This window comes from Podarcis cretensis, assembly GCF_951804945.1.
Source record: "Podarcis cretensis genome assembly, chromosome: 10".
NCBI lineage: Eukaryota > Metazoa > Chordata > Lepidosauria > Squamata > Lacertidae > Podarcis > Podarcis cretensis.
The window spans coordinates 52,260,999-52,281,875 of record NC_137179.1 but is presented as its reverse complement, the minus strand read 5'-3'; the positions used below and the strand labels follow the sequence as shown (position 1 = coordinate 52,281,875).

Genomic DNA, 20,877 nt, shown 5'->3' with positions numbered 1-20,877 from the left:
AACGTAAATGCAGAAATGCTAACCACTTCTCACTTCTAAATCTTTACACTGTTTTCCTTTTGCAGTATTATTATGTTTAAACGTTCGATTGTTGATTAGTTTGGCAGTGTGCACACACAGAGAAAGGGAGACAGCTGAGATGCTTGCTCTTTCCCTTCTCTTTCTCACAACTATTTCACAATTTGTTGTTTCCTTGTCCAACCAATAGAAGACAGACTTTCCCCAGAATTTCCAGAGACTGTATAATGGAATACTGTACCTCTTTGCTCTAATTTACCAAGTTGTCTTGAGTGTTCCTTCATAAATCAGACATTCAAGCAGCAGTAAGGTTTTTACTCTTCCTCTTCCCCACAACACAAGGGTCATAGCAGAGGCTCTGGGGTAAAACCCATCAGTTCAAAGGTCCAACACCTGGCAAACAATGCTTTGGCAAGCACAGGAGATAATTCCATAACTTGTTTGCTTTTATAGATCACTGATTGCTTCTATACCCCCTACAACTGTCATTCACTTGTAGTGTTCACTCTTTCTGTCATTCCTTTCCTGCCCTATCAGCATGGGCTGTGCTCAGCAAATATTTAGCAAATTTGTTTTCCTTTTGTACCAGTGACATGTAGTGAATTGTAGTGCAAGAATCCTAAATGTCAGCCTTTTATAAAAGAGATATCTAAATGTACATATTCTGCTTATCTCTACCTCTTTTTTCCATTGTCCATCTACCAAGAATGAGTTAGTCTTTTTCTTTTTCTTTTTTAAGTTAAATATTATTTTTGGCTGTATCTGTGAAATTTGCTGATTACCTGTCTGTCCATAGCACCCTAAAGCCCACTGTGGAACTTGGAAGGGAATTCTGTCAGCACTGACAGAAGAAGAGAACCTGAAGCTTATAAGCTTGCTTCCAATCTCTTTATCATGAGAGTTGGAATATTGTGCTCATTCCGCCAATCACTTTAATCTCAACTGCTGTTTCTTTGTTTGTTTTTCATCAGACCTACGCCACTTATTCGCTGGATTAAAGAAGGCGGTGAGCTTCCTGCCAACAGAACTTTTTTGGATAATTTTCATAAAACCCTCAAAATAATAGACATTTCTGAAGCTGACTCTGGAAAATATAAATGCATTGCATCAAATCTTTTGGGTTCCGCTCACCATGTTATAACAGTCACTGTCAAAGGTAAAACTTTTCTTAACATGGCATGTAATTTTTTTAGTTCAGAGGGGTGGCATCAGATGGGTTTTACTACATGAAAGGTTTGTCTGAACTGGATTTCTACACTGAAACCCATCCAAATGTCGAAATGAGAAATGTACTGGTATATTAACTATACCTTGCTATGTATGTTTACAGCACTTCATGATGGCCAATACTGTAATGCCATTGATGGCCAATACTGTAATGCCATTGACTTCACACAGTGTGGTAAAGCCTTCCCAGCACACAGAAAAAGTCTTGTATATCCTAAAGACATTTTGGAATCCGCTAGCTAAATTGAGGCAGATTCTGATCAGTCTCAGATCTAATCGCCAAAAATTCTCTTTCAGCAGAATTTCAAGTCTTCCAAAATCAGTACAATGAGGACAAAAGTGTAGTGGAGCAGATTGTACCTGATTCAGTCTGATCTTTGGGCAACTTGTAACCCCAGCATGGATAGAGGACAATCCTCTCAGAGGCTGATAGATCCAGAATCTTTATTAAATTTTCTGGGAGATTTTTCTCTCAGAGTTCTGCTGAGGCCCTTGTTTTCCTACCTCATTATTATTGTTTTAATATTGTATAATATATTTTAACTGATTTTATTGTATACTGTATGCTGCCTTTGGGGGGGGAAGCATTTTGAAAAACAACTAACACTTCTATTTAAGTAAATGAATAACAAAATCACTTGGATGCAGTTATTCACGGTTGGGAGGGGATTAGCAGAAGATTTATCTGCTGATTTTTAAAAATTATTATTTCCCTTGGCACCCCTAGCCATAGCCTACCCCTTTCAGAGAGGGTACCTCGATCCTCAGAAGGGGCTTTCTGGAGGTGGCAGAGAAAATTACCTTCTGCCAACCCATTCCCCATTGGATACAATCAAATGCTGTACTATGTTAATATATAAAGTGGAATAAAGATATTATATGCAATATACAGCCCAATAGACTTGTTACAAGAAGTCTGCAAGTGAAGATTTTACTGATTAACTTATTTCAATGTGACATTCAGACCTCCTTCCTGATCTTAAGTACTGGCTTCATCTACCCTTTCCTCATGTTGATGTCCCTAAATTCCATCAGCTACCTTTGCTCTGGGCTCCTTGACTCTTGGCTTTTCTACTCCTTCTGATTTCTTTGTGGACTACAGTACTCTTAACAAAATACCCCCAAAACTTTTGTCTATACTAGGTTCTCTGCAAGTTTTAATTATCCCATCCAAATAGACAATGTTCCCTTCTCTCTCAGGGTGTGCACTGCAAACATTCTATCAACTTTGTTCCCTAGACAGCCAGAATTTTGCCACCATAACTAATTGAGTCAATCTGTGTAATATTGCATTCCACCACGCACACACAATAAAAGATATACAGGTGGTTGTTTTGTTCCCTTTAAATTCAGCTGCACCTTACTGGATAAGAGAGCCCACAAACCTTGTATTATCTCCTGGAGAAAGTGGTTCCTTGATCTGCAGAGCTAATGGCAAACCCAAACCCAGTATAAGCTGGTTAGCGAATGGAGTTCCTATCACAAGTAAGATCTGTTTTTACTCTCTTCAGAACAATGTGATGCAGAGTTTTTAACTGGTGTCTCTGTTCCAGGAGAGGTGAAAGCCACGAGGCTTTGCAGGATTCAGCTTCCATTTAGGGGAAAGGAAGGAGAGAGAGAAATAAACAAGGAATAAAGGACTTGGACTTTGTTTATATGGGTTGTTTGCATGGACTCTGCTTTTATAGACAGTTGTGTATTATACGGGGATACAATTCTTGTTTGTTTGTTTGTTTGTTTGTTTGGGGATTATATGGTTATTTTTTTTTAATACATATTTATTAAAGTTTTTTGAATACAAATGCATAAATAATAAACAACATTACTTATGTCATAACATAATTTCGTCACTTCTTTGGACTCCCTCACGTCTCCCGCTCGCACTTACATCGTTACAAAAAAAATTTCCAAGCAAATTACCCACTTGTTTGCAATCTTATCTCCGCTCATTTAAATAAAATCTAGCAATTCTCCAAAAAGTTTGTATTTTCCTTAATCTCACTTATCGTCAAATTCAGATCTAATTCAGTGGTAGGCAATTATTTATGATCTAGCATCCTTCTTAACATTCAACCAAATTACAATATTTTTGTAAATAAATCTTAAATTTCCTCCAGTCTTCCTCAACCCTCTCCTCTCCCAGGTCTCGGATTCTACCAGTCATCTCGGCCAGTTGCATATAGTCCATCAGCTGCATCTGCCACTCTTCCAGTGTGGGTAGATCTTGAGTTTTCCTGATTATATGGTTAACTCTATGAGTTAACTAGCTCAAAAGAGAAGGTGGGAGAGTTATCTGAGTATGTGAGAGAAGGCTTGTCTGAAATAAAAAAAACACACCAAAATTTCCTGTCACCTGCAATCTGCTGGGCAGAGCCCATGTTGTGGAGGAGGCAGGTAGTCAGAGGCTATTCCTTGGAGGACTGCCTTTGGGGCAGGAACTGGAGATATCAAATTAGCAAGGCGGACCTACTGGAATTCTCTGGAGTACAGTAGAAGAATGTAAGTTTGTAACCTTAGGGAATGTATTTAGAGACTGCAAAGGAGGATTGCGTTTAACCATTTGTTTGTTCTTTTGCTTCACTGGGAATATGTTGTCTTTCAGCAACTTTCTCATGCAATGCCTTTTCCTAGAAGAACTCCTTATTTTTGTCGTGGTAAAATTTAGATTTAATTTCATAAACCTGTTGCAGCCTTGTTTTAAACTACCCTACCTTTGTGGGAAAACCCCCAGGGAAGTTTTTAGGCTAATTGATAACTGGCAGCCTTGTAGAAAGAATTCCTCATTATCAGGTGGCAGCAAGTTCTAAAGTTGAGAATGGGTGGCCAGGCAGAGGGGTGCTTTCAGCCGCGGCTGAATTTCCCTTCCCCAAGTGGCACAGGTTCCTTCGCTCTACTGAAGTAGGTTGCCATTAATATCCCTTCTGAAGATTCCATTCCTTTCCCTTTCAAGTTTCTAAGCAACAACATCATTCAGGAACTCTGGATGAGGTGGCTTTAACTTGTGCCAGGCAAGGAGACAGCCAAAGTCCTCAAGTGAAACAGTTCATTAGAGAAAGTGGACAAGAAATACACCGGCCAGGTGGTGGTGGGGAAGTACTTAACAAGTTCTGCTTGCAGAAAATATCTCTCCTACCCAACGATTAAAGGTCCATGCAGAAGTCCTGTTCTGCACTCTTTTTCACATAGCCAACCTACAGAACAGGTAGAGCCTCTACAAGAGATTTGTAATCTTATATTTCTTATATGCTGAGTCATATTTTGCCCTTGCCAGGAGTTCTGGAAAGAGGAATGGTGTGCTGGAACAATAATTTGTTAAAATACCATTTAGATAAAGCACATGAGTTTTATTATTTGCATTCTGTGGCAGGAATAATGTTCGTTATCTTCCCATGAGGGCAAGGTTCTTTGAAGTGAAGTGCATAGGGATCAGCTACCTTTGATTTTACATGCATTAAAGTATTTTTTGTGACTTTTTTGCCTTTTTTTCTTCAATGGAGGAAGATGTAGACCAAAGGAATAATTTCAAATAAAATAGCAAGATTTGAATTTCAAAGCTGTTTACTCCCTGTAGGCCTTGCTATCAATGATCTGTTTTTATTTTCTAGTTTTAAAAAATGCAGACTAGAAATCCTCAGGACTTTACTTTATTTAGATTATGGGGTTAACATCCCCCCTTTTTTGGACAACATAATATATTTGTGAATTGAAAGACCTTGTACTAACATCTACAGTTTTGTGGCTCTTGTGGAAACTAGATGTACAGAACAATGCTAAATTATATGATGTGTGGGAGTGAGGTTGCTAATCATCTGCCTATCATCCTGTCAGGACTGGAACAGGGAATTAGCTCCAAGCTGATGTTCTTGAGGGTCTCGATCCTATGGCTTCCTGAAATAATGCAGGGGCTTTGAACCTGGTGCATCCAAGGCCCATCTGCCTTGATCCTCTCACATACTATTTCAAGGCCTAGCATTAGGAGTTGCTGGTGAAAACAACGCTGATCTATGCCCACAGATCTTTCAATGACGGATATGCCATCCCCCATAAAGTTCCTGGGCATCAGCAGAGGGCTATCTTCTTCGTTTCTTATCCTCATTTCTCCAGGAGATCTGGTGGCTTGCATTGCATTCTTAGGCATCATGTTGTTTCAGTATAGTTGATTTGTAGTTTATAATGCTTTTCTTGGGGGGGCGGGTTGTTCATTTGGATGTTTGAGTAAAATTATATGAATTTTTATCACATTCTTGTATATTTTGCCTCTTAAATATTCCAGTGGAGGGGCTATATTGGTAGCATTAATGTATAATTTAACCTCAATTTTTCATTGTGGAAGGAAGGAAAATAAGTAATTCCAGTTAGATCTACAGTCTACTTTGGATACTATTGTTTTGTCGCATTTGCATTTTTCACACTCTCTCCTTTTCTTCAGGTCCTTTTTGCTATAACTTATCCTTCGTTCTTTTGGTAGAAGATGTGCCTCCACTTGAGTTTCCATTATGTTTTACTGTATATTGCTGTATCTCGCAAGAATTTTCAATCCTGTCTCTGAACCTCTCATTACTTTTTGCAAATAACAACTGAATAAAAAGGAATATTTTGGCATCTCTGAACATTTTTTAATATCTCCTTCCTATTTTTGCTAGTTGCTCCTGAAGATCCAAGCAGAAATGTTGACGGCGATACAGTTATTTTCACTGATGTACAAGAAAGGTCAAGTGCTGTTTATCAATGTAACGCCTCTAATGAATATGGATATTTATTGGCAAATGCATTTGTGAATGTTTTAGGTAAGACCATATTTTCTTTTGGGGGAAAACCCCCTAGTAATAATGCTGTATAGTTGTGTGATTTCCCATTTGTGCAATCCTATACGTGTTTACTCAGAAGTAATATTTTAGCATTCATTAAAGCATACATAAATTAGTATATTAAAAATCAGTTAAAAACAAACTTCCATCTTCTACTAGATTGAACTCAACACCAAACACAAGCCCAAATAAGAATGTCTTACAGCACAATACTATGTATGTTTACTCAAGAGATATGTCTCAGTGTGTTCAGTGGCTACAGTAAGGATAGACTCATACCAGAAAGTAGATAGGGAAATATCTTTCACCCCTATTTGGGCTCAACCAATGAAGCTGGATGTTGGAAGATTTGGGACAAAATGAAGTACTTATTCACACAGTGCACAGTTAAACTACAGTATTTCCTCCCAGTATATCTAGTGAGGGACACCAAATGATTTAAAAGAGGATTAGATCAATTACTGGTTGCTAGTCATGATGGCCAACTGCTGTTGGAGACAGTATACCTCTGAATAATAGGTGCAGGTTGCATATAAATATATCCACTGGAGAATCAGTACAATACGTACTTCACTTTTTTGTCATACGAATTTTCAAAAGAGGCAGATAATTATATGTTTCATAAAAGCTGCAAATGTCTGCTTTAAGAATGCTATTCATCTCAATTACGCTAATGAGAGAATGAATTAATAAGGTTGTGTCAGAAACTCTCCAAATCACATCACTTAGGACCTTTCCTTGGTACAGTGGAACCTCATGTTACATACTGTCCCTCTTGCAAATGCTGCGGGTTACGAGCTCCGCTAACCCGGAAGTAGATACTCCCAGTTGAGACCTTTGCCCCAGGATGCAAGCAGAAGTCGTGCGCCGGCAGCGTGGCAGCAGCAGAAGGTGCCATTAGTGAAAGTGTGCCTCCTGTTATGAGCAGTTTCGGGTTGAGAACGGACCTCCGGAACGAATTAAATTTGTAACCGGAGGTACCACTGTATACATGTTTTTTGTTCTCGGTCCTCTTTTTTGTTTGAAAAACAAATACAAAATTGTTCACCTTAGGTTTTATATTTTTTCTAACAAGCAGTAACAAATAAAAAGAAAAGGTGTAGTAGGAGAAAAACTATAAGTATGAAATAAGATCCGATTTACAAAAAAGTTTAAAATGGAGCTTGCAGAATGCACAAAAAACTATGTGTTTCCTACAAAGAAATGCAAAACTTTTGATTCCTGAGCATGCTAAAGCTATCAAATATTAGAAGCGCTGGGGAAGGCAGCAGTGTTTCTATCGCAGGTATTTCCTTTCTACATTGTACTAAATATCAGGTCTAGATTGTTAATCAGGATGTGGATTTATTAGCTGAAGTCTTGAAACTTATTTTGTTCAAAACTGTTGCATAATAAGAGAGGGAAGAAATTGAGAAAAATGTTTCTATTGTTTTTTATTGCATATTTTTATTTAAAATACTTGTCTCCCTTTTTTCTAAACAAATGCATCCAAAGGAATTCAGTTTCAATAATTCCTTTCTTTTAGCTGAGCCACCAAGAATACTCACTCCTCATAATGAACTCTATCAAGTCATTGCAAACAAACCTGCCCTTCTGGACTGTGCTTTTTTCGGATCACCTGTGCCTGAAATTGAATGGTAAGTTAATGATGATGTAAAAAGCTTAAAGGATGTTCTGTTCCATTCACAACAGTTTTTTTAAGCAAATAATTTTGGAAATTTGTAAAATAGAAAACTGTTTTTTCTCATTTTCATTTGCAAACCCTTTTCTTACTTAGGGAAGCAACATTAGTATATTTGCTTATTTCCCCATTTTCAACATAATGCATCCTTTCTTTCACTAGTCAGGACAAAATTAAATGATCTGTTAAATGCATGATCGTATTTAACAGGTTTTTTAAAATGTATTCTTCCTTTTAAATACCCATTTCAGAATGGGGATCAGGTTTGGGACCCTTGTCATCCCCCCCCAAAAAAATATTCCATTTGCCCGCCCTCCCCAAGTGCTAGTCCCTATGGGATTATTATTTTTTTGGAACTCTGCCATACAGAATAGAATACTGAGGGCCATTTTGTCCAACCCCCTGCAATGTAGGAATCTTTTGCCCAACGTGGGGCTGAAACCCACAACCCTAAGATTAAGAGCCTTTTTCTCTATCAGCTGAGCTATCCTATTTCACTCTGCAGACATGGGCTTGTTTCTAATTGGTGGAAGCAGTTTTTCAAAAGTAAAAACTAGGCTATGTCAAATCCATCACAACAATCATGCTTTGGCCGTTGGAATCTCCTCGTTGAATATTAGTATATTCTAACCCTAGTATTTACAAGCCATGAACTTACTGGCACTGGTCTGATGTATAAAGATGTATTTATTTAAAGAAACTCATTTTCACCCAATGATGTTTGAATAAATGCATAACATGATTCTGTTTTCAACACTTAAAGGTTTAAAGGAGTGAAAGGTAGTATTCTCCAAGGAAATCAGTATGTTTTCCATAAAAATGGAACCTTGGAAATTCCTGAAGCCCAGAAGGATAGTGCTGGCACGTATACCTGTGTTGCAAGAAATAAACTAGGGAAGGTACAAAATGAAGTTCAATTAGAAATCAAGGGTAAGAAATCATGCCTCATACCACTCTTCTAATCACAATTCCCTAAAGAATTTCCAGCTGTTACATAGCTTAATAGTAATTTTATGTTTCAGAGCCAACAAGGATTATTAAGCAGCCTGAATACAAAGTTGTACAAAGAACTGGGCAGGTTTCCTTTGAATGTACAATTAAACATGATGCAACCTTAGTACCAACAGTTACATGGTTGAAGGACGGCACTGAATTGCCAAATGATGAAAGGTATGTACATCATTTTCTCTTTCACCATTTCTTTTCAAAGCATTAAAACCCAGTTATTTATGCATTTCATAGAAGAAGTACAATTTTCCTTACATGATATTTCTAATGGGACAACATACTTTAATGCGCCCTATAAGACTTAAGGGGATTTGGTCAGTCTAGCATTACTTGGTTACTATATTTGCAAGGTAGTGCACAAAGTGCACACATTTTGTGGAGGGGTTTCCCATAGGGTTTATTTCAGTCCTGTGTGACTTACAAGCCACCAGTCATGTATTGTGGTCTTCCCGTTGCTCAAGGAAGGTGGCAAAAACAGAAAGTTTGTTGGATAGCAATATTGTGGATCACAAATTTTGCAGGGTATCATATTTTGGCTGACACAGAAAAATAAGACATAAGGAGAAGAGATAAAAGGGGTAGACTATGTAAGAAAATGTGGTTGCCGCCTTCCCTGTCATAGGAATGCATGCAAACAGGTGTTTGACAGCTTTGCAGTCTGCTACATGCATACAGAGGTAGTTATATGATCTGCAATATTCATGTCCTTAAATAAATTCAGACAAGACTCAAATTTTGGTTTGGTTTTTGGCAGAATTTAGACCACAACTTTATTGATTACAGCAAGTGAGTGGTTGCATAGGCTCTGGTTCAACTAGCTCCCTGCACCATTGCAGGTAGCACTGACCCAGGGCACCAGCATAGGTCAGCCTAGGGTGAACATCTGGATAAGTGGAAAGCTGGGAACAAGCTATCTCCACCACCCAAATGCCTCCCTGGACTCAAGCACAGGCACAACCCCCTCTCAGGGGTTGACCAAACCATTGAGTCCCTGGTTTCCTTTAACGGAATACCCTTCACATAGGGATGGTGAGAGCATTCTTCCATCCCTGACACCTGAACCAGAGCCTATTCTCAACCTTACAAGTTGTGACGATTTGCTACATGACAGGCGAAACCCAAATGGCACCAGCTAATCAGCCAGCTGGGAAAAATTCCTGCTGTGCCCCTGTCCCATTGACAGACGACAAACGACGGCACAGCAAGTTCAAGCACACAGCCATAAATATAGGGAGAGGTGGGTGGGTGTTCCAATGCACACACTGAAAGAAGAAGCTCTGGGTCACTTGCATAGGTATATATAGGTCCCTTGATCCGTTTAGCTTGTGTCCCATTGGCCTGATTAAACCCAGCATCAAAGGACCTACCAATTGGGTGTTGTGGCTATTCAATGAAACCCACCCACAACACAGGGTTTGGTTGCCAGGTCTCACCGCAACACGTGACCTCTTTAAGAGAAGGACCCGATTTATTACAGCTGTTTGAAAAGGTATATAAATCAGATTGCAGAATGGGACTCCTAACTCAATTGTAACTGAATATTCGAGTTCCAACTCAAATTCCCAAGTTCTGACCAAGATTCCCTGTTCACTTTGTGGAACATGGAATTGTTTGGACCTACCCTTTTGCATTCATGGAGCTTTCCTCTTCACTGAAAAAGGTGGTGCCATTGTGAACAGGCAGCTTTTTGTATATGGACATCAGAACTTCTGTACACTCTTCCACTCGCTCCACTAGGTGTATGCAGATTCTGGAGAGAGCCGAGCCATGAATTCAGTTTAAGACAATGCAACACACTATGTAAGCCAAATTGTGACTTAGCTCAATGCATCTGCAAAATGTTTCGGAAGGAGCAAAGTGTCTGTGATCTCCTGTCCTGAAGGAAAGGAGATTGATTTGGCCTAACATTATGTGGCACTAAGGACTCCGAATAGACATGCATTAGAGGCTGTTCTGTAAATTTTTGAAGCTACTGAATCATAACCAATTATTTTAAATTTAGCATAGCTGGATTGGGTAATACATTTTTCAACCACAGTAATTATATACTAATTATATTTAAGAAGTACTATACTCTTGTTCCTGCTTCAACTACACTATATTTTTTGATGATGCAGGCAATATTTAGTGGGTTGATATGTGACCTAAATGTGGTTTATTTACTGCATGAAGGATACTTGCTCAATATTAGCAGCCAGACTAGATAATATTGAAGTATTTTTCAGTACTGATATTAAGATTTTACTGTATTTTGTTGCAATATATACTTATAGTCCTATGCACCAATGGAGTGACTAAATGTATTGTAATTGCAGGTTTATTGTCGGTAAACACAACTTGACCATTATGAATGTCACTGATAAAGATGGTGGAGCATATACTTGCATAGCTAATACTACTCTGGACAGTGTTTCTGCAAGTGCTGTGCTCACTGTTGTTGGTAAGATTTATTTTAACTTACGATTATGACTATGATAAATCTATTATCTATTGTTGAGTTTCAGCTAATGGTAGGGTTGCCATATGTCTGGATTTATGCATGAGCATAAATTTATGTTGCCACATATACTCCTGAAAAACCGCGCCAGAAGGTCATGGAACCCTTGAGAATGGTGTGGGATGGGATGCAAGGAGCTTCCGTGAGAGGAGGAAATGAGTAGAAATCAGACAGACACAGTTTATGTGGAGAGAAACTCTGCATGCACAAGGAAATCTTCCTCGGTTTCATAACTCTCTACTGGAGCTCCTTGCAACCCATAATAAGTTGCTCTTGAGGGTCCTCATGCCACAAGTGGGCACAGTGGAGCTACAGTGGGGGAAAGGGGTAGGAAAGCCTTCTAATGTAAGTCTCTTATGCTCAGACATACCTGGATCCAACCTATTTTATTTATAGATTAACTATTTTTAATGCCTTTTATTGTTTATAAAGGTAATAAGCATGCACACTTTACAGATGCTTTGGCAGTACTGCACACATATTTGAGAAGGGAAGAAGGGCCCAAAATTTAGTTCCCACATGATCGAAAAGGTTTTTTAAAACTGGCTGTATCAGCCACAGAGACATGATCCAGCACAGATAAATGCACAGCTCTGAATGTTCAATGTGTGGGTTTTCTCTGCAATCTCTGTTTTCATACATGGATCCTCTATACCTGATTCTACTATGGATTGCCCTAGCAATATTAGGCTTTTGTCTATAACCTCATTCACATCCCAGCTTTTTCTGTTTGTTGAATTAGGAAAAAAATCAATGTCTGCCTATGCCTGTTAAAGGGGGGGGGAGGACTTTCCTTAATCCATCTCAGGGACTGGGGTTGAGGCTGTAGAAACCAATTTTGCCTTAACCCATTGTATATTTACTTTCCTGATGGCTTATATTATTTTAGATAGCTATCAAGGATCAGCAAGTTGCACAGAAACAAATATTCCTATCTGTGTACCTGGGTGTGGGCTAATTTGCCTGATGCATGGGAAAATAAAACTGATACAAGCAGTAGGGTAACACACACAGATCCACCTGCTAAGCAGTCTTGTTCTGCCAAGCTACGAACAAAGCAGGGAAGGTGCACTGTGCACAAACACACACACATACACATGTGTGCTACTGTTATGGTTGTGATTTCCTGGATTGAGAAATGAACTAGGAAGGAAACAAGGTAGTTACAATGAGCTAGTAAAAAAAGTTACCTTATGGTTCAATATAAGTTAAGCAAGACCTTTTCGTTAGTCATTGGCTTATTCATGAATAACCCTACAGTATCCAGGCTTTGTTTTAGTTTATCACCTGTTTGCAAGAAGTTGCTTATGTCTCAGAACAATGGATGTCATCAATTTTACTTGCTACAGTTTTCAGCTTGACCCCTAATCAGTGCATGATTAGAAATTAATACTTATCCATATAGAAGTAACTTTGTGTTATAATATTCAGCCATTTTAATAGTAACTTACTTGTACAGTTCAGTTTCTTTTCCGGCTACTAACACTGACTATATACTTTATATTAATATCCTTTTTCAGCTCCTCCAACAGCCCCACCTGTTGTTTACGGTAAACTAATAAAAAAAAAAGTCTTGTTTGTGTCATGCACCAAATGTTCCTAACCTTTCTGCCTATTTCAAGCTGAGATTTTCTCTCCCCCCCCCCCCGTTTCATTACATTTTACAAACTTATTTTGGATCTGATGATAATTTAGTATTGTGTTACCATTCTTTTGAGCTAAATGCTTGAACTGTTTCATTATTATGATTTAATATAGCCTGTGATCAAGACCAATATTTCTAATAACTGAGTAAACATTTTATCCAAAACTGTGTTCAACATACCTCTTTAAATGCACATATTTTTATCATTAAAATTTGCCTTAATACTTATCCATCCCCACAAATCATTTACATTTTCTCCACCAGATAATGTTTAATATTCCTTTTGACCTTTTCTATGGGCTTTTGGATATGTTTGGCTTATTCCTGAGCTGTTATATGAAGAACAGCAAAATGGATACAAGTCTGAAGTTAAGTCAACAGCTAAGTGCAAGGCCTTAGACTGATGAAAATTAAAACATGAAGCTGTGCTTGGAATTAACTACTTGTTTTCATCCTTGGCCAGGGCTAGCACAAGTCTTGGGTAGACTCTGCCCTCATCTTTTCTTTACTCCCAAAACTTTAAAGATGTTTTGCTGCTGCATCTTCAATGAGTTTCACAGGTCCACCTTTCCTGAGCTTGGCAGAGTTTCAGCAGTTACATCTAAATGTGGTCTGAATGTTCTCTTCCAAGACTTTTCAGCTCAAAATTTAGGGGGACGATTTTCACCACCACAAGGTTTTGACAGTGGCGCTCCTCAATCCCATGGAGGTGGTGCTGCATCTGGGGGCAGAGCATATTTTAATTCTCAGAAATCCCCTGGGAATAACCTGCTAGGGGACACATATTGTTTGGAAGGAAATGTCTTGATCTTAAAATCTCACCCAATGACCAACAAGATCCTTGCCATGGAGGGGGAGAAAGAATCTGCCTGTTTTCATTTCCCTTCCAGATGTGAGATAAGACAAGTAAGAAAAATCCTTCAACAAAGCTGCAGGAATGATTCAAAGTCCCATTTCCACAAAACACTACATATGCAAGCTTAAAAAAAAAACCTAAGTTTAATATATTTATGTTTTGCCCTTCCACCCAAAGGATCCTCAGGAGGGCTAATAATTCAAGGTCAAAACTGACAATGGTATGTGGTCTTTAGGGGGTTTAAAACCTTTGCCCCTGCTATTTTCCCAATTCAAACCACCTGTCTCAGCCATCAGTTTTTGCACAGAGAGAACTCTCTATTTAATTTGGGGGTGGGTAGGGATTGCATATGGACCAGAGAAGTAGCAAAGGGTTAGTACTCCCCTACTATCCAAGGTGATTCAAATTGAGCCTTACATGGTGGCAATTTGTGTAAAAACAGCAGCAGAAGCAACAACAGCAATATCCGCTCCATATCTGTGCCTTTATCTTCTAGTTTGGTCTTCAAATAATTAAAAATATATAAAATAGTGGTACATCAAAACAGAGTTAGTTCTTCAAACCATATAAATCTAGCACCAAAAGGTTAAAATGCACCCAGACCCCTAAAATCATCTTAAAAGTTCAGGAAAAATAAAAATGTCATGAGAACAAAGCAGCATCAGCTGAACCTCTCTGGAGAGCAAGTTATTCACGTAGAGACTGCTGAAGCCACATTTCAAATAATCTACATATCATAATTCATTATATATCATCATGGCTTCCATCAAGGATTGGTGACAATTGTGGTTTTGGATGAATTAGAAATGCTGTTCTAAGACCCCTGCTCTCCTTCCCCACCCACCCCATACCAATTTTGAGGGGAAGTTGTGATACCATCACAGTTAAGCCCATTCGAAATGTATATTATCCAGAGTGAATAACTGCAGATGAATAAAAGAAAGAAGCAGCGGTGATGATAAACTATGGGCATGGTCAGTAGCTGAGTTGTTGCTGCATACTAAGACAGGAAAGGGGAGGAAGAGGTTGGTGCAGTGCAAACGTGCTGGCAGGAACATTGGATTGCACCATGTCAACCACACACCTCTCTGTCCCAGTATACAGTAGCAACTCAGTTGAAGGATGGTCAGGTAAGTGGCACAGCCCCACTCTGCCATCTGCTACTTTTAAATGGCTTTGAATTGGCTTTGCCGGGTGAAATTATTATTATTATTATTATTATTATTATTATTATTATTATTAAAAAAGGAACCTTCCTAGAAAAAGAACATCAGAGTGCTTCTGATCACTGTAATTCTGAAACAGTTGTTTTTTTGTTAATATGTATGCTTTTTATTTTCCTTTTTGTGTATGAGGAGACTTGCTTTCACATACAGTAGTTTTCTACTCATCATCATTAATCATTAACTGAAACTGCTGGCGAACCATACTACTTCTCAACTTTCCAGTTACCATTATTTCTTAAAACACAAGGCAATCTGGCACTGGAGTTCTTGTAACAATTCTTGCTTTTTCTTCTTTTTGCATTGTTTCCCAGCAAAATCGGTTATTCATTTTCATTGCAGTTGCATGCTAGTGACCACTAAATCATTTGTACATGTTGAAAGCAGTTATGGTTAGATTTTGTTTTCCTGGATAGCAACTAATTTGTGTTTATCTTCCTTTGTGCTTATTTGGCTTGCAGATCGTCCTGATCCACCTTTTGATCTGGAATTGACAGATCATCAAGAGAGAACTGTTCAGCTCACATGGATACCGGGCAATGACAATAATAGCCCTATTACGAGTATGGTTTGCTATGTTTATTTGACTAAATTAAATTAAAAGGGGAACAATGTGTTACATTTAAAAGGGAGTGTGTTTTGTTCCCAAATTCTACGTAATTATATTTTTCATTTGCAATTTTTTTATTAGCTGTACACTTTTGTACCATTATTGGACACTAAATAAAATAATCCTTTAAGGCAGGGATGGGAACTTTTCTTTTCATTAAGAGCTGGAGATCATGAGGGAGGGCCTTTTCTGTGACTTCTCTGTGTGTATGTGCTTGCTCTCTTTCAACCATCCACATTTTTTTCTCAGCCACCCACCCCTCTGTTTGCTTTGCCAGCACAGATATCAAGTTCTTCTCTTTCATGAGAATAGAATGCCTTTAAATGTGGCCATAGTAATGGCTCATCTCAGAGGAACTGGAAGTCAAATGCTGCTTCTCTCGTCTTCTTCTCATCTCATTTGTCTCTCTGTGGTCTGGCTTTTCTGTTTCTCTTCCCTTTAACCAGCACCAGCCCTGATGGTGTGCAGCTGCTGCTGCCATAAACAAATGCTGCAAGCTGGGTTAGATAAGTCTATTTCTAGGACAATCTGCCAACTTTTAAGGCTATAGCATTCCTGTTTTCAAGAACATGAAAACCTCTTTTTATACAATTATCATATTTTTAAAAATATATTTATTTCTAAGAAAAAAATGTTTACATTGCATCCTAACCATTTTTCAGTATACAGAGGTAACATATCATTACATAGTGAAACCTATAATAATAATCATGTTGATATCATGCCATTCCTACACTAAAAGAGGACAATTTCTTATAAAATTATATTGACATAGATATTGTCCTCAGCTCATTATAATCTGAAACATTTCCTTTTTGCTTGTTGCATGACAGGAAGTTCTCTGGTTTCTGAAGCAATCCTCTTTTATTTTATATGCAGAGTTTGTCATTGAATATGAAGATGCCATGCGCGAACCAGGGATATGGAACTACCTGACAGAAATCTCTGGGATCCTGACAACTGTACAGTTAAAGCTGTCACCATATGTTAACTATTCATTCCGTGTAATAGCTGTCAATGACATTGGAAATAGCCAACCAAGTGAAGCCTCTGAACAATACTTTACAAAAGCTGCAAGTAAATAAACGCTATCACTTACAATTATCAGCTTAGACCATAGATAGTACTGAATTATTTGGGATGGGTAAAGAGTTTACTTAAATATAAATATTTAACTTCTAGAGCCGGATGACAATCCTACTGGGGTTCAAGGGATTGGATCAGAACCTGATAATTTGGTGATCATGTGGGAGGTAAGGATATATACATTTTTTAAAGAGTTTGAACCCTTTCAGAATTTGAACCCAAAGAAGGCGTCCTCTTTGGGCTCCAGGGAGGGTCTCATCACAAGCTGTAGGGCAGTGGGACTTTGTTGAGGCTGCTCAGCCTCCCCACCTAACATCTGACGTGTGGAGTAGCATAGCAGCAGTTGCTTACCCATAAGTCAGCTGAGCAGCCTCAACAAAGCCCCACTGCTCCTCTGGCTCATGAGGAGAGCCTCCTCAGTGCCTGAAGAGGGTGTCTTCTTTGAGCTCTAGGGAGGATCTTCCCATGTGCTGAAGGTTTGTTTAGGCTGCTCAGCTGCTACACAGGAAACCTTCCCCATGCATCAGCTGAGCAGCTCACTATAGCCCCGCTACACCTCTGGCTTGCAAGGACACCCTCCCCAGAGGCCAAAGAGGATGCTTTCTTCACACTCTTGGGAGGGTCTCTTCGTGAGCCACAAGGACTCTCCAGGGTGCTCCCCAGTTCTGGTTTACTGGTGTTGTACATGTGTGCAGTTGCACGCAAGTAGATCACACACAAGTGGGGAGTTGCCTGTATAAGAATAAAATTTCACTAAATTATATAAAAAGGAGAACAATGAAACCACTCATGAACTACAATATTTCTGAAAGGGTTTGGTTGGAAATATCTAACTATGCAAACAATAAGATTAATACATTTCACAGGAATCACCTGGTTAAATTGGCATATTGTGGAATTCTTCAACCCAAGGTCATTGGTTTTATATATTTATTGTCTTATTTTCTGTATTTTCTTTAAATGCAGTAGCTAACTATAAATATCTTCTTCTTCACTTTCCATTTTAGCCCTTAAAGCATTTTCAGTCCAACGGTCCAGGGCTCCAGTACAAAGTCAGTTGGCGGCAGAAGGATGGCGACGATGACTGGACATCTGTTACAGTTGCAAATGTATCCAAATATATTGTGTCTGGCACACCGACCTTTGCTCCTTACGAGATAAAAGTGCAGGCGTTAAATGATTTGGGACCTGCTCCAGAACCAACAACAACAATTGGACATTCTGGGGAAGATTGTAAGTTGATTTATTTTTTTATTTTTTTGCAATAATCCTTGCTGTGAGGGCTATACATTTATCGCAATGCACTGAAGCTTTGGTAGTAATTACATTATGGTGAAATATATAGATTCACAACCAAACTTCTAGACTTCTGAAGTCTCTAAAGTGTCATGAGTATGTGTAAGTTGCTCTAACCTGAGATTCATTGAATTTTCTCCAACAGTACCAATGGTTGCTCCAGGCAATTTGCAGGTACAAGTTGTAAACAGCACCTTAGCAAAAGTGCAATGGGATCCAGTTCTGTTAAAGTATGTCCGAGGTCATCTACAGGGATACAAAGTAAGTTAACCATTGTAGCCTCTTAAATAATATTTACTCTTTGTTTATATCTTTGGGGTGGGAACTTTTAGCTATGAGTTCTGAACTCTAAATATCAAAGCTTATCTCTTTTTATAGTAGTCTGTTTCATTTTCATCAGCCAGTATTTGATTGAAATAGCTGTTCTGTCAGCTTCCATGTGATTAAAGTAACTGCTGGAGCCATTGTGTTTCACTTTCTAGAAGAAAGGCCATTAGTTCATTTCTGTCAAAAACGATTTTTAGCCTGACTGCTGATATCCTTTACCCTTAAGTGCTTCCAGAAAAGTGTGACGTGAATGGTTCTGAAAATTAATATAGCATGACTCAACCAGGGATTATTCTTTCTAGTACAACTAGCATTAGGGGGGAAATCAGCAGGCTTGAATAGTTATTTTTTTCTACTGCTAATAATTGTGAATTCTACCTTCTCATATCAGCATATTAGATAAAACTTAAAACAATTCACCTTATAAATAATGTTCTGCATAAACCTGGCAGGTACTGTGTTATCAAATACTATCATCCTGCTGTGCCACTAAATCACTTCAGATTTGTTTCTGATAAACCTTTTAAAGTAATAAAAATAAAGGTGAATGCAACATATATGCCGTGTAATTGTCATGGGCTAAAAAAATTAAATCACACCCTGTAACCACAGATGAACATGAACAGTCTTAAAAGCACTTGATTAAAAGGATGTGTTGGTGGGGCTTATGGGCTTTAAGTCCAAATAAACATGCATAGGATTGCATATATCCAAATAAGCATGTTTAGGATTTTGTATGCCTCATTAAAAGAGCCTCAGAACCCTAAATTGTATGTCAGAAACCTTTATCATAGTATGTTGCAAACCAGAGAAGCAGTAGGTAAATATTTTAAAAAATATATATTTAATTTTTAGATTTACTATATGAAAGTGGAAAGTTTATCTGGAAGAATTAACCAGCATGTTGAGAAAAAGGCACTGTCTTTTCCTGGAAATAAGACACATGGAATGTTGCCAGGATTGGAGCCATATAGCACTTACAAATTGAATGTTAGAGTGGTTAATGGAAAAGGAGAAGGACCAGCAACCCCTGATGAAACATTTAAAACTCCCGAAGGAGGTATGCAGTTAGAAAACAATAAAGCTACTCTATTTGCATTTAATGTTTCAAATGCATTTTACATTCCTGAAAATCATAATCCTAGTAGTGATCACTAGGATTTCTTGAGTAAAACATGAACCAGATTAGAATGTGGGTCTTACATTGTTCCACTACCTAATCAGTATTACCGTACATTGTGTAAAAGGTGGAAGTAAATGTAGGTCTCATTTACACTGGCTTGTATTTGAATTTTATTTAATTTTAGTTAATAATGGTGGTGGTGGTGGTGATGGCAAGTTTGTTACTTATTATCTTTAACATGTGTCATTTTATCATCTTAAAAGTTCCGAGCGCACCCTCGTTTTTGAAGATTACCAATCCAAATCTGGATTCCCTCACTTTGGAATGGGGGCCACCTTCTCATCCAAATGGTGTTGTGGTAGGATATATACTAAAGTTTCAACCAAGTGAGTAAACAGTTGTTTTTCATTTCTCAAAACACATGCTTACTGAATAGTTAATAGCAGCTTTTTAAGTTGATAATATATCTTTGTAGGGAACAGATTCAGGTAGGTAGCCGTGTTGGTCTGATGCAGTCGGAATATATAATAATAATAATAATAATAATAATAATAATAATAATGTCCAGTAGCAACTTAGAGACCAACTAAGTTTGTTCTTGGTATAAGCTTTCATTTATATATATATATATATATATATATTGTAGGGAACAGTTTATAAAAAATGCTTCAAATGGGAATGGGCAATGCTAAATCAAATCTGTCGACTTTTAAAACTTCCATTGTATTCCACTTCTGCATTCTTGATGTCCCATTCTTATAGAAAGCAGGTTGCATGATAGCACTTTTCTCTCTCTCTCATGCAATCTGGCATCGTGTGGTTTTGGAATGCCACCTGATGGTTGAAGGCAAAATCACTGCTCAAAATCGCTACCTCCTCCCAACAGCCTTCAGTTTTGATTCATGGCTGATTTATTTTTTTCAAAGCACTCCACTATGCTTGTTTCAGGTTTAGGTTTTCCATGTCTGTATGGTCTGTCTGTCTGAGTTAACCTTGCCCAACCCTCCACAACTGTTGGTGTGCTTCTTCATTTAAAAATAATAATAAAGTTCTTTCCCACTCCATTCCTTTCAGCTTGCCCCATCAAACGTTTTCTGCTTTTCCAGCATCTGTCACACTCCCTCCAATTTTTATTTTTATTTAGCCTCTGTTTTCCTCCCTGCTTGCCTTGGCTACAGCCTTGGAGGCATGAAGAAGATAACACACAAATCCATGACTTTCCACGGTACCAGAGAGCAATGCTGCATAATTCAATTTTTACCTAGGGCTGCTGAAAAACATACTGCTTAGTGTGCCAAAACATGTGTGCCATATGGCTACATAGAATCATAGAATTGTAGAGATGGAAGGGACCCTGAGGATCATCTAGTCCACCCCCCTGCGATACAGGAATATGCAGCTGTCCCATACAAAGATCAAGCCTGCGATCTTGGTGTTATCAGCACCATGCTCCAACCACCTGAGCCATCCAT

At 38.4% G+C, this 20,877-nt stretch overlaps 1 protein-coding gene across 16 annotated transcripts in view; it reads left to right on the top strand.

Moving 5' to 3' along the window:
• The window catches only part of NRCAM (neuronal cell adhesion molecule), a 132,068-nt gene that overhangs the window by 74,506 nt on the left and 36,685 nt on the right, over positions 1–20,877 (top strand). For 10 of the 16 annotated variants that reach the window (XR_013843188.1, XM_079994079.1, XM_079994078.1 and 7 more), the window contains 15 exons: positions 990–1,174; positions 2,599–2,730; positions 5,889–6,032; positions 7,579–7,690; positions 8,498–8,664; positions 8,757–8,904; positions 11,058–11,182; positions 12,760–12,789; positions 15,425–15,526; positions 16,453–16,650; positions 16,756–16,826; positions 17,667–17,892; positions 18,101–18,216; positions 19,138–19,342; positions 19,669–19,791. Coding sequence is in view for 15 of the 16 variants with exons in the window: in XM_079994079.1 (XP_079850205.1) it covers positions 990–1,174; positions 2,599–2,730; positions 5,889–6,032; positions 7,579–7,690; positions 8,498–8,664; positions 8,757–8,904; positions 11,058–11,182; positions 12,760–12,789; positions 15,425–15,526; positions 16,453–16,650; positions 16,756–16,826; positions 17,667–17,892; positions 18,101–18,216; positions 19,138–19,342; positions 19,669–19,791 (2,084 nt within the window). In the remaining variant the exon portion in view is untranslated. The remainder of the gene's footprint in view (positions 1–989; positions 1,175–2,598; positions 2,731–5,888; positions 6,033–7,578; positions 7,691–8,497; positions 8,665–8,756; positions 8,905–11,057; positions 11,183–12,759; positions 12,790–15,424; positions 15,527–16,452; positions 16,651–16,755; positions 16,827–17,666; positions 17,893–18,100; positions 18,217–19,137; positions 19,343–19,668; positions 19,792–20,877) is intronic. The other 6 variants (XM_079994076.1, XM_079994075.1, XM_079994083.1 and 3 more) reach the window with 1 other exon arrangement.